Source organism: Vollenhovia emeryi, unplaced genomic scaffold (assembly GCF_000949405.1).
Source record: "Vollenhovia emeryi isolate VEMERY1.0 unplaced genomic scaffold, V.emery_V1.0 DF939126.1, whole genome shotgun sequence".
In the NCBI taxonomy this organism is placed as follows: Eukaryota; Metazoa; Arthropoda; class Insecta; order Hymenoptera; family Formicidae; genus Vollenhovia; species Vollenhovia emeryi.
The window spans coordinates 3,606,114-3,625,366 of NW_011967240.1; the positions used below are offsets into that span (position 1 = coordinate 3,606,114).

The following is a 19,253-nucleotide window of genomic DNA, read 5'->3' on the forward strand; positions in this document are numbered from 1 at the left end:
GCAAACAACCAAATTTGCTTCATATTATTATTGTTGTATCTCTCTCAAAAAAAAAATATAGAAGAGTTTTACTTATGAGTAAAAGTTTGGATGAGCCTGACCTATATGTTTCTTTCATAATTTTTTATAACAACCTAGTTGTTACATGTCAAATTAAAAAATGCATTATGTTGTGTTATATCTTGAAATCAGATGGCCATTAGAAACAGTAAGAAAGGAAATAAGAAGTATCTAATGATAAAAGTTTGATCATAATACTGCCAACAGAAATAGTGGAGCTTTCATGATGCTTCTTTCATGACATATGTACGAAGAGTTAAAATGTTTCTAATTTGAAATGAGAAGTACAGTCAAGAAATTTTCAATTAACTCTTAGTACTGGTGAAAAGATGATTGTTTTAGAATAAATCTTCATAAATTATATAATTGTATAATTTATGACGATATATTTAGAAAAATAAGATAAAATAAAATAATTGGTTGTAAATTTTCTATCAAATACACAGTGGATTAAAGAAAATTTAAACAAAGAAAAAATAAAATTAAGGTCAATCAAATATAATTTTTGTATACTTCCTGTAAACGGTAACTAAAAAATTTCTTGAATGTCTATAAGATTGTATGTTTAGAAATGTAAACGAATTGACATACAAAAGTATAGAATATACAAACATTTATTTATTATTTTAACGTTACTGTTGCAAAGGGATAATGTTTGAGACATGCTTTATTATTATTATTCTTAAAGGATTGCCAGATAAAACAATAATTAGTATGTGTCTTTAAAAAGTTAACAAGCTTCTCGTGTGTTAAACCTAACGAATAAGGCAATCTATTTATTATATCTCTTTTATACATAAACCTAATGTGATAATTTGCTTGATAGAATGGAAAATTTTAAATGGCAAAGAAAACTGCAATCAGTATGTTTCATGTATCTTGTGTTACATAAATATTTATAAAGTTAAAAGGAACCAAATATCAAAAACAAAGAACTTTAGCTATTTGTATGAGCACATATTTTTACATATCGGAATATAATGTCTCCTTAAGTTATTTAAAAGTTAATTATATTTGTACTTATATATAAATTCGCTTTTTGTATGTCCATATTATTTTAAAAAAGTATATCATTTTATTTCGACAATAATATACAATTAAATAATGCATAAACAGAAAAATAACCATTTTATAATATTTAAATACTAGACATCACTGCTCAACAACAAATTTATAAAATAATAAAGCAGATAAAAAATAATTGCATAATGACTGTCAAATTAGGAAAGAAAGTTATTAATTTGTCATAGACATTATTATATTATCCCAATAGTATAATTCCAATAAGAAATAACATTCAATTCCCAAGACTATTTCTTCATATTATTTCTTTAATTTTTATGAATATTACACACATTGCTAAAGTTAAATGAAAAATTAATAAGTTGTGGGATAATAGCTAAAGTTACTTATGTTTTCATATTAATCAAATTGTACATTCTGTAACTGTATACAGTATCTGTAGCTATATACAGGGTGTTTGATAATAACTGTATTACCTTGTCAATAAAAAATAATGTTACGCTTTGTTTGCGATTGCTAGGTATACGCAAGATATTGAGAGGAGTACGCTTACAGTAATTGCAAATAGTGGTTAACAGCTGAGCTGTTTCGTGCTGTTGCATTGCGAATAACATTTGTCTCTTTATTAATTAATTTTTCATTATTCAAAAAATTGTGAAATATTAAAAGCCCTTTTTCTTCAATTTAATCAATATTATCTATCTGCACACACAAAAATAATATGGTTCTTTCTAGACATTCTGTAAACAAAATTCCAAGTTTATGACGAAAATCTGCAGTATTATAAGTATAATTAAATAAATAATGTAAAAACTGGAGGTACAACATATATTCACAATAAAACAAAGTACTAATTGCATATTAAAAGTTTTAAAATATATTTTTTAACGTATTGTGTATTTTATATCAGACTATTCCAACTTGTCATGTTTTAAACTCCATAATTTTCATCTGTAATAGCTGACATAATAACTCCTATCTTCTCATATTACAGCATTCAAATATATACACTCTAAATATCCTTTACTTTTTCATTTAGATGTGACATTTTGATGTTATTTTTTGGCATTTTTTGCGTTTTGTTTTTCCAGATTATTCGTTATTTTGATGTTGTTTTTTGGTATGTTTTGCGTTTTGTTTTTTCGGAATTTGTATTATTTTGATAATGTTTTTGATAATGCCGTGGTCAGTGGTGGGCAGGGCTTCAATAAGACGACTTACGCCCGGTTTCACCAACGCCGCTTAACTTTAAACTTACATTAGTTTAATTTGTTCGTTAAAAAATGTAACATAAAATATAGCATATTAAAATACCATGGAACAAATTGCTGAAATTACATATTATTTTCGGGCTATAAAAGTAGTAATATGTCTAAAAAAGTAAACAAAAACTAATCTTAGGCATAAATCTCTTTAGTTTAGGATACAACATTGACGTTAGAAATGTTTACTAAGGAAAAATGCGATTTTTGACGTTATTGTGGACGCTATTTTGCGTGTTGAGGGTCATTTTGCGTTATTTTGCGTTTTAAAAACGTGTTAAAATGAAGTTGGGGACTCCAAAATGTAAAGAAATGACATTAGAAACGTTTCTGGGGCATTTTGCGATATTTTACGTATAAAGATAACATCAAAATATCACACCTCTATTCATTACATATTCTTTCATGTAAAAATGACATAATTAAGTATAGACACAGTAAATATAATTATGAATGAAGAGTTAATATCTTTTCTGCTATATACATTTTTCTCAATTTTATTCACAGTGATAAAAACAAATAAGTGATTTATGTAAATCAGTGAACACTTTAATAGGTTTTATATATAATTGAGTTTTTTAAATATTTTAATGAATATTAATAGTGTTCTTCTCAAGAAGAAAAAGAATATAAACAAAATATTTCTGTATTTTATTAAGTTGAATTTTGTTAGCTTGAGCATTCACATGATAATAAATATTTGCATAGAAATAATACATGTAATAAACTTTATGAAAAGATAAGTCACAAAATTTTACCCTAAACGTTTTTCGACTGTCCAATTTCTCGTGAAGATATGAGAGCTCAGCATCTCAATACAATGCATACCAAATTTTATTCAAATCTTACTGTTGGTTATCAGGTGCATCTTTCTCCTAACAATTTAAGAGTTTTCATTGCCATTTTATTATAAAAAAAGAAACATGTGTTGTAATGTAAGATATTTGATTAAGCACCAAATATTTCATAACGTTCTATGTGTTCAGTAAGATTACTTTTACAATCTAAGACATATGTATTGTTTACATATGACTTGTATTCTTTCTGCACGTTTAAGGCTAAATACAGCTATCTGAATCTGAATTGTATACGTTTAATATTAACATAATTAATAATATTTGATGTAAAGATGATTTAAGATGTCAGAAATAGAAAGTCACAATTAGCTTTAAATGTGCAGTGAGCTTATGGACTTGTACCTTTAAGTTGTGACAAAACGAATTGTAAGATATACAATAGTGAGCTTTAAATGTGTTTCTCACAGCTTAGTACAAGAAATAATTTCTCAAGAAATGCATAATTATTATATCTTCAGATTACAGAGCATGTAGCAACATATAACACAGAAGCAAAACGTAAAACAATTAATAACCGACAAAATACATATAGTGGCTTTAAATGAATTATTTGTAATTTGGTATAGTTCCTTAAATTGTATTACTATTATAATAATTTTTGTCAATTAACGAAAACAGTAACTACAATATGAAACATGTCAAAATTTGATTTGATAATTATGATATGTCTTATAATTAGTACCCTTTGTATAATGTGGGAATTTGCTTTAGCATATATATGCGCGAGCGTGTGTACACACATTATACACGTACATACACGCATACACATACACACACATTCACACAAATACTTTTCAACATATACAGGGTGTCCAAGATTACACCTACATCTCAAATATCTTGTAAATAACAATATTAGGAAGATAAAATATGTTTGAGACAAAAGTTATTCAAATTAATTAGTAGAGTATGATATAATAAAAAATAAGGGTTTCTATTTGAAATTTTTGAGGTAGTCTTAACATAATCTTGACAATGCTATTCAAGAACATGCTAATATTATTATGTAATACGTCACTGAAACTCTATTTACAAGATATTGGAGGTGATGCGCGGGTCTTTAACACCCTGTAGATACATATATGTATACTGTATACATATATATTTCAAATCAAATATATATTATATATATTTACATATTTGTTGTATATTATTGCAATATAATATTTTTGGTGTCATAAAATGGCATAACATATTACAATAAGCATTGTACATACAAATTACTATTTCTACATTATTATTTCTCTTATGATATTATTTTAGAATAAATTTGAATTCAACGAAAAAAGGAAGCGACATGTCACATGTTATTGTTACATGACGAACTTTTTATCACTTTTGTCGAGTGCTTTTTCCGAATGCATATTTTGAAATTTTGCTTAAAATTAGTATTGACTGGGATATTTGTGCACATGTTAGAATACAAACAATTTTTAATACGAGGAAAGATGATTCTGCTAATTGCATTTTTTAACAATTAATTTTAGCTACAGTATATTTTAGTTAATAGTAAAAATAGATTTAAACAGCATTAGACTTTGTATCACTGTGAAAACGTGCTGACAAAAGTTAAGAATAAGATTTACAGATTATACGTTTTTGCATGTTTGTGTTCACATCACTTAATAAAGCTAAACATAAACTTGACGAAATTTACTGATAAGTAACGTCACAAGTTATGTTATTTCTAGTTAAGTGATAACAACTTTAATATAAATGTGAATCTCCGCAATGCATTCAGATAATATACTTACATGCGTACCAAACAATCGGCGATATTTTTACAAATCGTTAATAAATATACACATATGTAAAATCTGAGTTAAGCAAGAATGTGTGAAAGAATAACAAATTTCTGATGGAATGCATAAGACCTCGAAAATATTAATAAAACTAATAATAATAATAATAACGTACATAATAATAATTACGATTGAATTAATGCCATAGTTTTCGCAGAGAGAAAAAGATGCATAGAGAGATAGGTATGGCATAAGTTGTTAGTGTAATTTTTAATGTATGTTGTATTTTTGATCCAAGTAACTTTATATTACTTCAAGACTATTTTGGAACTTAAATAAGTAACTGCATAGGTTGAAGATAAAAGAAAAATATATCATGTTAATTAAAAAAATTCATTATAAAATAACATGAATTTACAATTGATTACATTCATTTTAGATATGATTTTCACATTTACGGATTTTACAAAATACGAACTTCCTGTTATTTTCAATATTCAACATTCAAAATTCAGCATACATTAAAAAGAATAATTGACCATTTAAAAAGCAAAGGCGTTTAATTCTCTCTGCGCGATTAGAGATAAGTGGAACCATTTTGATACACAATCTTTTGTAAGGCAAAATATGAAAAGGTTTTTGTACGTTTCTATATATTATGCGCGACAGCACAAAAATTCTTTATATGCTGTATTTACGATAATATATATACACATTGATAAATCTTGTCAAATTTCTTTTATCCTTAGTAATTTAATTTGCTACCTCCACCTGTGTCTGGTCCTAAATGGCTTTTACGTTTTAAATTGATTTATATCTTAAAAGGACCTAGATAAAAATTTAGTTCTTTTATCCTATTTTGTATGGAATGAGAACACAAACCTTTCAAAAGAACAGTTTATGTGAAGATGATCAAAATCTCAATTTTTTATTGTTTCAAACATAAATGTAGTATAACACCTATGTTATATTACATTTGCATTGTTAAGTAAGAAATTATATTATTAATGTTATGTAACTGTTACTTGGTATTTACTGGGATGTTAAAAAGTACAATATTAACATTTTTTCCTTCTTTTATTTCATCGACGACCGGGTCTAAAATTTCGCATACTGATAGATAAAACTTACAACTACAACATACTTAAATTTTAATTTTTTCATCTTTTGGTCGATTTATGCAGGAGCTACTTTAAACGACAAATCATAGATCAATATTAATGACAGGAATGTCTTTAATCGCTCCTTTGCTTTCCTTCTCTCTCTCTCTCTCTCTCTCTCCCCCCCCCCCCCCGACTCCTCCCTCTCTCCCTTTTCCTTTTTTCTCCCTCCCTCCTTCCTTCCTACCTTCTCTCCATTCTTTCTTCCTATTCATCCACATTTATCTATCTATGTATAAATTTTTCTCTTTCCATCTTGGGTTTACGTGATTCTCATTGAATACACTTTTTTTTATTTTCCGATAAACGTCACGTTGCATGGCAACAAGTCGCCTCGCTGGTCTGGTCAGAACATTCTAGCGGTCAGTGCAACATAACTGCACTTGCTTCTGTCGTATCAGCTTGTGCAGGCTCGTAGCATTGCCGTGCACCTCTGATACATCTTTCATGTTATCTTCTTGAATCGCATTTTTAAAGTAATCACTTTGTCATTGGAATTATCTAATTATATTTGTTGTATGTCTGCGTTATCAAGAACAGTACAACGTAAAGTAAGAAATAATTTTAAAAATATATAAAATTTATTTTTTATTGTTTAGAAAATTTAGTTAGCTTCTGTAATCAATATATATTTAGAAGAAACAAAAAAGAATTTTTCTAATATATGTTCATTATAAAAAATAGCCTGCAACAACAAAATAGGTTAAAAAGAATGAGAATTATCAATCAATCTGTGGCACATAAATCACATGTAATTTGCAGCTTCTTTTGACAGCAAGTATAGCAGTTTGAATATTGCTTAACTGGACTAGCAACTATATTAAATTTGTATTTGTGATCCAAACGTTTTCAGTTTAAGTGACCGGTTCTTTGCAGTTAGTTTAATATCAACAGAACCTTTAGTTACTCTGGAATAAACATTCTTATGTGACTTATAAATCCATTAGAGAACAGGTGATGGAAATGAGACTGAAATCAGTCATTTAAAAAATTTGACGCTCATGAGAGATTGATATATTTTGAGAAATATATTTATTTCTCTTATTTCTATTTTTGTTAAATTATATTTCTACTTATATATACATATATTTCCGAGTTATATTTATTTTAGTGAGTTTTTAAACTCGTTTAGAAAAAATATATGTTTACATTACTTTAAATAGATAATTAATGGATTTGCGCCCATATATATAAAGAAGATAGATATAAGATATTGTTGTTGAAGGTATACAATATTTAATAACGAATAAAAATTTCACTAGAAAACTCAGTAGGCGTTGTATTATAGTGGTTAATTAAAGTGTCTCCTACACATAAACCGACCAAAAGATTTAAAAAATTGAAATTTAAGTATGTTGTAGTTGTAAGTTTTTTCCATCAGTAAGCGAAATTTCAGACCCGGTCGCCGATGAAATAAAAGGAAGAAAAAATGTTGAAGTTGTACTTTTTAACACATAGCGGGTATGGGCCGATCACTTGCAGAAGCACTCGGAGGGTTAATATTATTTTATAGAAAAAATAGATCTTTACAAAAAACGAGATAAACATAATAAATGTTACAAGGACTCAAATGCGCTATTAAATATATGAGGTCACCGACCTCTGCAATCAAATACTTATTAGTAAAGTCAAAAGATACAATGTTTTGAGGAAATTTGACAGCTCTTTGAGACTTGGCAACATCATATATTTTTAAATATGTTTTTAAATGTGCATATATAACCTAGCATATCAATACATTTGATCAATCATGCATTAGGTGATAGTGTTTTATGAAAAAGTCGTATGAATTTACAAAAATAAAAGGGACCCCACCAAAGCACCCATACTAACCGCTCCTTCGTGCAGGAGCCACCTTAAGTAAATTATTTGTATGAAAGGAACGTACGAATTTTCCATTATAAAAATTAGTAATTCTATGTTAAATCTGTATTTGTTTATAATATTGAAAAATTTATCTATGATCTATCATTGTATTCTAAAAATATTTTAAAAAATATAATTATATTGATAATACTTGTTACACACCTTTTAGTTCGTATTTATTCAAGAGAAAATTTTCAATTATTAAACAAGCCAGTCTTTGTAAATCAGTTGAGCACAGTTTAGGCACAAGTACTATTTTTAGTTTAGTAGTAAGTTGTTTCTGTTCTTATCAAATCAATATGTACAGCTAGAGTGTGTATAATGAATTAATGTCTTTCGTATTAAGATTTTTTATTTTATATAGAATTATATTTTTATATAACGCACACAAACGATATAAAGATCAAAATAACAGCACATAAGAAATATATGATAATATAATTGCATTGCCATCCTTATAGCAAATTATGACTTGGTATCAATTTAATGTGTCTCGTATTTAAATTGCCTTTGATTTTACATACATTCAATATCATCAATAACCGTTATGGACAGAATCAATACTCAAATACAAAGGAATTTGAATGATAAAGTTTGTGTTAGATGCAATACAACATATATTTTGCATGAATACACACACACACACACACACACACGCACACACACACACACACACACACACAAAATATGTATCAAAAGACTTATGTAAATTATCTTGCATCTGAAAATGTTCAAAATTAAGAGATGGCAATAGTGTATTCATTTGTATAATGCAAATTATAAAAGAGAAAAAATGTCATTTGATAAAAATACATGCGGGGCTGAAAGTCGCGGAGACGATGCCCCCGTAATTTTCGTGGGGGTCATTATCACCGAGTGCACTTGTGCCTGAGGAAAGATTCTGAGCGGTGTTCAGTACAGTTATAACTTCGGTATAAGGCTGACGCGTCTTCTGCTTTTCTCGTGAGAGCTCGTACGAAGAATCATCGTACTTTTTCCCGAATAGTTATATCGTAGTCATTTGTTTTATCAAAAAGTTTCGAATGCGTGTCAGATTCGCAAAAAATTGGAGACATTTGTAAAAAAGTTTTGTTACAATCACGAATTTATCGCGTCATGTTAGCCGCTACTTAATAATTGTATTTATTGTCTTATAACAATTGCTTCCTCATAGAGGAAGCTTTGTTTTCGTGAAAAAATTGAGTCACATTTTTCTTTGGCAATGTGTTAGAAATGTTCCAAAACGTCGAAAAATCACATTTAGACCAAAGTGTCTGTGTGTATGTGTGTACGTTGAAATTGTTGTGGACACTATAACTTCCGTAAATTTTGAGATGTTGGTTTGAATGTTTTTTTTTTAGATTTACTAAGTATCATTAAAGGAAAGTTGGTATTGATTTTGGTGTTAGTTGGTGCAAGGATTTGATTTATCCATATATGTATATTTATGGATGTTAAGGTCATCATAGCGGAATAATCTTTTAAACACTCAAGTTTGGAGCAAATGTTAAAGACCAAAGTTATAGGGTTTTAAGTTATGCATTTCATAGTAATAACAATTTGACCTTAAATAGCTTTGTAAAAGTCACGTAAAGGTTACCTTGAATTTTTTAACTCAAAACCCCATTTTTCATTACATATTCTTTTAGCTTACTTTGTGAGCCTTCCAAAACACTACAATAAGATATATTTTCGTTACGTAAAATCATAGTTATGAGGCCTGAAAGTTACATTCCTGTCGACATTAATATTTTATTCAAGGTTTACCCCGGGAAGATTTCACGTTCGGTTTTATATCTTTGTTGCGTCTGTGCGCACAAAAATTAACATAGATGTTAATTCAATGGGCAATTTTCCCATGGTACACCTTGGATAATACTAATGCCGACGGGAATGTAACTTTCAGGCTTCATAACTCCGAAGGTAGTATATACTTAATGAAAATATACTTATTATAGTGTTTTGCAAAGCTGTTAACATAAGCCACGAGAATATATATAATGAAAAAAAGGGGGGTCCTATTTAATAATTTCAAGGTGATTTTTACGTGACCTTGACGAAACAGTTCAAGGTTAAACTGGTATTGCTGTGTAATGCGTTACTTGAAATCCTATAACTTTGGTGCTTAATATTTTTTCTATCTTGCATATTGTAAAAATTATTAAGGAATCTCGACCTTAATATAAATAAATATATATGTATAGCCTGAACCCTTTCATCGATTCTAGTCAAATTCAATCTCTCAAGTATCTTTCAATATCCTATTACTCTCCCCACCCCCTTCACACTCACATACGCGCGCGTACGTGTGCGCGCAGATACAATGCATGCACACATTCTAAAGCTATTTTAAATAATGTGGATGAAAAAGATGAATTATGATTTAAAGAATATTATTTAAAAAACGGAAATCTTAAAAAATGGTGTAAATTAAAAATTTACTCATTGCCATCTGGGGCCAAGTTTTTTATTTAATTTTAAAGGTGCAAATTGGAAATTTGCACATTGCTTCCTCATTATCTGAGCAAGTTGATGTTTCATTTTTGCCCACTGCATAGTAAAAGCTTTGTAAGTTAAGATGCAAATTGGAAAATGCTTCTTTACAATTATAATTTGCTCTATGAGGAAGCCAAAAACCCGCGTATGCGTGGGAGGAGAATTAGAAACGTGTATTTGGCTTTCTTATAGAGAAAGCTTTGTGCGCAAATTCAAATTCTTTAGAAGCAATTTCCAGTTTGTTTAACAGATGTCTTATTTTAATTAATTTAATTGTACTAACTTAAAATATTAATGGATATATGCAAAATTATATTACATGCAAAGTGTGATTGAATATAGAACTTAGTGTGTGTGTGTGTATTATTTGTATTATATAGCAAGAGAAAGAGCTAATATATGTATATTATATTACAAACTTGTGGTAATTTAAATTATGTGATTTCTACATTTTCGTGACTTTCCTCAAGCTGTATATAATACGACACAATAAGAGTTCACCAAAAATGCTTGAAAATTCATGGTGTTACATGAGATGGAACAATAAATTCCCTCAAAGAGTTCAAGGAACTAGATTGTTAATGATTGAAGTGTAATGGTGACATTAAAGATCGTGAATAAAACAATTAAGAATATGTTGTGTCTAAAGAAACGAAGGACTTACAGTTTTACGCAGGATGCCTATACGGCAATCCCGAGACGCTCTAAGGAGGATAATAATCAGTACGAGAAGTCCTTGAACATGGCTATTACAACACTACCACGTAAGAATAGGTGAGTCATCTCTCTTATATCGGATCTAAAATACGAAGGTGCTGGTAATCAAGTTTAACTAAAGTGCATTATTTTCTTGCCTCTTGCAAAAAGGACACATTTTTAATTTGATATGAATTATTCTTGCATATTTGGTGTATGGTTTACAGAATAAACTTTACAACAGTATTCGATTGTAACAAAAATGTATATCCTGCGGGAAATATATTGGCAACTTTTTTAAAATTATTTTAAATTATTTTAATTTTATAGGGATAAATAAATAATGCTCTAAAAAAGTTTATTCTCTCTTTCCAATTTACATAAAATAGCTTCTATACTTATAGATATACAATGCATATATGGAACAGTTTATGGCTAATCAAAATTAATTTATATGTAAATATTAAACAATGTATTTTTTTCTTGTTTTATTCCTTTCTGCATATATATTCATAAAGAATGCATATATGCATGATTTATACCTCAAGTTGCATTTTTCTACATTCACATAGATATATTTCCTGACATGTATATGTACAAACTATAAGTATGTTTGTCCGTCGCATATGCATTGCGTGTGTCATACATGCAAACATACATATGTATTGTATATGTGTACATATGTAGTTCTGTGTACAGCCGACAACCCGAATCGGCGCGCAGTTCTAGTAGAAAAATAAACGCGAAGATGTCATCAGTAGTACTGTTTATTGCAATAAATATTACCACATGCCTCAGTGATTGAATTGGTGAGACGCCCGCCTAGAGTGTAGGGAGGTTCAGGTTCAAATTCTGGCTGAGGTAATATTTTTCGTAATAAATTTCTTTAATTAGAATTTGCCAGCCAAGCGTCGCCTAGCAATTTTCTACCTCGGTTAATCATGTACTGGCATCAAATAATTCTTTACGATACATATGTATGTATATATATATTTATATGTATTATATGTGTATTATTTTATCATTTTTTTAAATCTAAAACATGAAGTAAATGTTTTAATTACTGGGCATGTTACATTATCTTTTTATTTATATTATTTTAATTTATTCTACTAGTAAGAATATTCTTAAAATATGCTGTTAATTTATTCTGATATATATAGAGTCTAACTTTTGGACTATAGAGCGGCCACGCCGGCGTTTTACTTGTTACCGTTTTGCTAGGCTGTTTCCAGCGCTTTACGTCCACTTTTACTTTTGCAACTACTCCGCTACGCCCATTTTCAAGCACTGTCGATAAAGTCTCCACTTGGTGCGTGTCCGTGCTATGCATTTTGACATCTAATTTATAAAGTTTACATTGTCTACATGAAATAAGTTAATGTAAACATCACGTAAACAATTCGTGTAGACGTAATTTTGAAAAAAGAGGTTGGCAACCTTTACCAGGACATCCTATATGATAATAGTTAAATTTTATTTATATAAAAAACTCTTCCATATACATGTATATGTTCCTATATGTTACCCATATGTATGTTTGTTTGGAATAATTTGAGGGACTTTCATATAACTTTGGAATAATTGAAGAAATTAAAGAAAATGAAGTTTTTTAGTTTACGAAAGAAAAAAGAAAAATAGGAGAGATTCTAAATATTTCTACAATTTAACGGCAATGTTTCGTATCAATAATTGCACGGTATTGTGTTGAAAGTGCATTGTAAAAATATGAGGCCCTCCACTATCCCCGCCAATTTCGATCGACGGCCTTCTTTTCTTTACAATGTAATTTTTTACAATTTTATTATTTATTTTATTTTTCTTGTAATTTCCTTTACAATGTATATAATATTATAAAACAAATAATTATATTATAAAATTAAAAATATAATATCTATGCAATACAATATTTCTCTCGACGTTACATATGAAATATTCGGTATGCATATAATAACATGAAATTGTTGCAATGTAAAATGTATATGTATTGCATGTTTGGACTAAAAAATATCCTGAATGTATTTATTAACGGTCTTTTAAAAATAAATCAAATCTACAAATATTTTAAGTAAATTTAAAGTAAAAACTTAACAAATGCACAACTCCCATCTTATTATATGCATTCGATTGCATATTCAGTATTACATTTTTCTAATTTCTACAACTAATGTTGTAAAATTTAAAATAAAATACAAAAAATTACAATATAAAGTTTCTAATAATTATTTTCGTGTAATTTAATACGTTTTATTAAAAATATATTAACTTATATAATTTTTTATTAAAAATAATGGCAAATATAATTATATATAATTATATTTAATAGTCATACATTGCAGTTATAATTTTATCTATCTTTTTAATTATGTCCCCCTGTCCCTGCCTACCCGAAGCCCTACCTATCCGTATTCCGCTGTATAGTCTTATCCATTTTCCTACCTACCCGCGTTTCAACTTTTTATTAATAAACCTGCAAGTCTTTTGTTAAAACCGCGACGCGATTTATAAGAGGTCCGATTTGGGATTATACGCGCGCGATTTAATAGGGATTTAATAAAAGTCTTTTTAATCTCGCACATATGCGAGAATATGTAAAGAAGATAAAGAATATAACCCACCCGAATTTTGACAAATAACAAGAAATCAGCTTATTTCGTACATCATCTTACTCACATATCAAAATGGCCAACATTGACCACGTACCGCATCGTTGGGCCAGATTGGACCTACCTTTCGTTGCTCCTGGCCATACAATCTGGTCATTTTGACCAGAGATCAGGAAGGAAGAAAACTCCTTCCACAGTCGGTTTATTAACGTCACCGACAGATATTTCGTACGGTTCGAACTATATATGCGAGCGTCGATCGTATCAAAATGCACGACCACGAGAAGTTAATTATTTATTTAAAAAATTTGCTGCATCAAACTAATCAAATATAATATATTTTTATCTCCGTTATTTATTCAAAAATAGATAATGACTGTCTCTTCGTGACTCAATCTCCAAATTTAAAAAGTTCAATTCAGGGTTATAATATGCGCGCAATTGGGATTTAATAGGGACTTTTCAATCTTGCATACATATGCAAGAATATATAAAGTATAACCCACCCGAATTTTGACAAATAAAACAAATTAAATCATGTAAATCACTTTACATACTCCATCAGAGTGGCCAATATTGACCACTAACTCGGCGTATCCCTTCGTTGGGCCAGATTGGACATACCTTTCGTTGCTCCTGGCCATACAGTCTGGTCATTTTGACCAGAGATCAGGAAGGAAAGAAACTCCTTCCATAGTCGGTTTATCACCGACAGATATTTCGTACGGTTCGAACTATATGCGAGCGACGATCGTTTCGAAAAATGCGCGATCACGAGAGAAGTTATTCAAAGAAGAAATTTAATTTAAAAAAAATTTATGTACAAAACTAATCAAAGTATAATTTTACTTTCGTTTCCAACAGTATTCGTGACACGATCTTTGAATATAAAATTCAAGCGTAAATCTAGAAATTTTACTTCGCGTTGTATATATTTCAATTATATTCCGCGATAAATTAAAATTTATAATATGGATGAAATTGAACGATTAATAATTTCTGGAAAATTTTGCTAAAAACCGATCGCGAAAGCCGACCGCGAAAATACTAGATGCGTGTGACTGCGCATGTATTCATGCGAAACGCATCTTGAAAATATGGCGAGATATGCACAACAAATGACGTAAGATCCGAAAAAAATTGAACTTGCCACATGAGCGATGCCGACATTATAATTGAATATTAGTTCATTCATATTCTCAAATAAAGTATGAAAATGATTCAATATTTCAGTATTCTCGACAAGATATACTCGAATCTCACGTCTTTTTATTTCACCTCATACATATATGTATATAAATTTGCTACTAAAAATGGATAGGCTACAATATTCGTCATATTTCGCGTAAGTTCTGCGATGTAGTTAAACGATTTTCAATATAAAAAATGAGCTCAATGTACTCGGAGTTGTGGAGCTCTGCGAAATCACTCCTCTCTTCGATAGATTAAATTAATTAAGTGAAAGGCGTAATTGTAACCAATCCATTTTTAAGGTAACGGATCTACGAAATGTAGATTCCGTTACCTTCATAAAAATACTACTCGCTCACCGACACGATGTGCAGTAATGGAGTTGAATCTGCCTTGTTCTGCAATGGCGGCCGATGCCTTCCGTAGGGGTGCCCTCCTCTCAGCTATCCTCTCAACTGTCCTTTGACGCACTCGCCACTTCACACTCGCGTTTCTAAAACCGATAGTCACTTATCGAAATGCCACTGTCTTCACGTTTCACTGTGTCCGAATTATTGTTGCACACGTAAACGATTATCGTCCGTAAGTGTCCGCGATGAAGAAATTATCTTAAGCCAGCGAGCGCTGTAATTATCGGATCTACGGATCTTCCTTAAGCCCGTATCAGACTACGGATTGGGATTGGGATTAGATTGAAATTTAACCAATCGCAGTAAAGTTTACTAATCTCAAGTTCAGTAACTTTTACTCTGATTGGTCAAATTTCAATCTAATCCCAATCCCAATCCGTAGTCTGATACGGACTTTACGGCGCTTCCACTTCAATCACGCGTGATATTCGTCTCGACAAATCATCGAACGATAAGACTACGGATCCGCGACACTAACTTAGCGCGAATTGACAAACGTTAATAACTTTCGTTAGGAGACGATCGCGTTGCGTCGCGCACGGTCGACAACCTTCTAGAAACTAATCGCGTTACGAGGAGCGACGTGAAGTACGCGCGGGACATCGCTCGACTGATTCGATAGACTTTTTTCGACCGAGGGAGGTATTCACGGGGTCTACGTCATTCCATTGAACCAACGCTCGGCGTTTTGTTTACAACGTTCGGTCTATAGTGCTACGTCATTTCTTGGAATCCGCGCTCGGAATTCGGCACCCGGCAAAACATAGGTCACGCCGTACGCAGAGTTAGTTGTGTGACGACAGTCAGACGAGTCGCTCCACGTACCGTATTAGTCTTTCGTGTTACGCGTTCGCGACAAGTACGGAACGAAACCGCGATCGCTCGCGGCGAATAATTGGCGATCGATGTCGTCGCGTGATCGCTCAATCCCCGCGATTTGCCATCGATGTTCGGGTCAGCCGGCGAGGCGGATTTCTAGCGCGACTCACGCGCGAGATCCGTAGGTCCGCGGATCGAGGCGCTCGCTGACTTGAAAGAATTTCGTCGTTGCGATGATTGTTTATACGTGCAACTATAATTCGGACACAGTGAATACAGTGGCATTTGTATAAGTGACCATCGCTTTTAGAAACGGGAGTGCGAATTGGCGAGTGCGTCGAAGGACAGTCCAGACAAGGATACCTTAGGGGAGGACACCCTGCGGAAGGCATCGGGCGCCATTGCTCAATTAAACTGGATGTAACTTCGCTGCTGCGCATCTTGTCGGTAAGTGACAAGTTTTCTTTTATTGAGGGCATATCGTGTTCGAGGATTACGTAAAACCAGGCCGTGACAGGCTTTCAGACCTCTCTCTCTCTCTCTACTAAAAGTTGGCGTTCTGAGCCCTTGTTCGATCAGCATGATTTTATTTGCATTATGACCAATTTTATTTTAACTGAATTTAAAAGCGTTTTCTATGAAAAAAAGAAATCCAAACTTCGGTGATACCGGAACTTTTTTGTACTGCGATAAACACTGCGGATACAATCATTCGATAGAGTTAAAAATTAAAACTTCGAGAGACAGACTGAACTATCCGTTCTTGATTTATTTTATTCATCGTTCATCGTGGGAGAAAGTTCTGACAAGACAGGTTGTTATAATCATATTATGCATTATACATATATATGTATGTAGAAAAAAACAATTTACTTCGCGTTATATTTATTTTAATTACATTTCGCGGTAAATTAAAATTTATAATCAGGATGAAATTAAAAAATTAATAACTTCTTAAAAATTTTCTGAACAAACTGTTCGCGAAGACCGACCGCGAAAATATGAAGTTGCGTGTAACTATGCATGTATTCATGCGAGACGCATCTTTAAAGAGTATCGCGAGATACACATACAGAATAAATGACGTGAGACCCAGAGAAAAGAAACTTTCCGTACGATAGATAGATCGACAATGGAATATTCTAGTTAATAATCTCAAATAAAGTATAAAAATAACACAAAGTTTCAGCGTTCTCGACAAAATATTAGAATCTCACGTCATATTGTTTTACTTTATATATAAATTTGTTAATAAAAAATGGATAGGCTACAAGAGATTAGCTCGACGAATATATCAATAATATTCGTCATATTTTACGTGAAAATATGTAATGTGCTGCAACGGGGCACCCAGCCCTTCGCAGTAAAAATCGCGATCACTCCCTTTCGGTAGATGAAAAATATTAAAATAAATATAAAGTTATGTTATACTCTATCCACTTTTAGGCAACGGATCTACGAGATATACTAATCTATATACTATCTACGATCTACAAGATGTAGATTCGTTGCCTGAAAAAAAAAAACAGTTTCTGACTTACCACTCGACGCGCAGCAGCTCTGTCGTCCTCGACCCATCCATCTGTCCGGATATCGCGCGTTTAAAAATCCGCGTACTTGCCGGGAGAAATGCGCAGGAGCCCCGTCACGCTCGAATTGGGAGGTGGGCCGGGCTAAGACGACAATTTTGAATAATTAATTACTCGTTATCTATTGCGAAAATTGCAAAATGGTACAGGTCTTTTCGACTCGGTCTAGTCCGCTCTACCTGCACACCAAAAAAGTCCCCAATATTCAATGACACCCTGTTGTATACACTACTTTCTTATCTAACAGAAGAGGTTATCTGTAAATTTTTGTGTGAGTAATAACCCACATAGCACATAATATCACGTAATATATCAGTAATATTATAATATTGCGGTAATATTACATATTGCAATGTAATATTACATTAATATTACTGATATGTTACATAGAAATATTACACAGTAATATAACAGTAATATATTGTGCTGCAAGATATCAAAATGTCGATAATTGACGCGATCTCCTATCTTATCGACACTGATCGAGTTCTCCAGCGGCTTTAGCATCGTACATACGCATATGCTGTATGCAGATTCAAGCTTTGGGAAAAAATACTTGAATACGGTCATTAGTTTTTGCTACCGTTAGAGATAGTAGAACACACAAGAGGAATGGCGCAAATTATAATTGCAAAATTACATTGTGTAAAACTGTTAATCATCTTTTATTCTCTTAGTATCGAGACTAGCAAGGCTTAACTGATGGAATCTACATCTGATTTATTAATTCACTTATTTTACGCACCGCTCGTACGTTTGCCGATTGCGACAAACAATTTTCCGTGAGCCTGGTATTCGCCGGGCGGTCACATCTCGCCACGTGATCGAATTGAGCGGTAGGCCGGGCTAAGATAACGATTTTTAATAATTAATTACTTGTTAACTATTGCGAAAGTTGTAAAATGTTACAGGACGGTCCTGTTTATCTCGATCCGTTCTACCTTCTTACAAATTTGGTCGGATGTTGTATGATTCACTCTGTACCAGTATCATTAAAAATTTTTCGCAATAGTTAACAATTAATTATTAAAAATCGTTATCTGTATATTTTTCCGTATATAAAATAATAATTCGTTTAAGAACAAAGAAATCATATTACGGCATTTGGCGTGAAACGGTTTTCAAAAATGTAGTAAAATTTTCTTCAGGTTCCAAATGCAAAAGACGACAGGATACATTCCACAATTTATCTGCATACTGATGGTCGTTCGCCTTCCGGTATGTGTTGCAAACGCCGCAGTTTCTACATACAAAAAGTTAACAAAAGTACAATATGGAATTGAATTGGTAAATATATCGATGAAGGGAGCCAGCCCCGATGACCTTGACCTTGACATATGTTGTCAAGGTCGCCCTCCTGAGTGACCTTGAAGAGGTTTTAGCCGTCGCTCGTAGTTCGTTAAAAAGTTATATGCATACAAAGTTGATTAAATAAAGCATAATTTTACGAATCATATACATGTCTTGAGAAGTACG

The 19,253-nt window shown here is 31.4% G+C and overlaps 1 protein-coding gene across 3 annotated transcripts in view; it reads left to right on the top strand.

Moving 5' to 3' along the window:
* Window positions 1-8,889: 8,889 nt before the first annotated feature.
* LOC105569073 overlaps window positions 8,890-19,253 on the top strand; it is an 82,516-nt gene continuing 72,152 nt past the window's right edge. Inside the window, exons 1-2 of one of the 3 annotated variants that reach the window (XM_012025228.1) lie at window positions 8,890-8,943; window positions 10,937-11,240. In XM_012025228.1, the coding sequence (XP_011880618.1) occupies window positions 11,062-11,240 (179 nt within the window). In that variant the 5' untranslated portion in view covers window positions 8,890-8,943; window positions 10,937-11,061. Of the gene's footprint in view, window positions 8,944-10,936; window positions 11,241-16,060; window positions 16,636-19,253 lie in introns of those variants that run through there. The other 2 variants (XM_012025229.1, XM_012025231.1) reach the window with 2 other exon arrangements.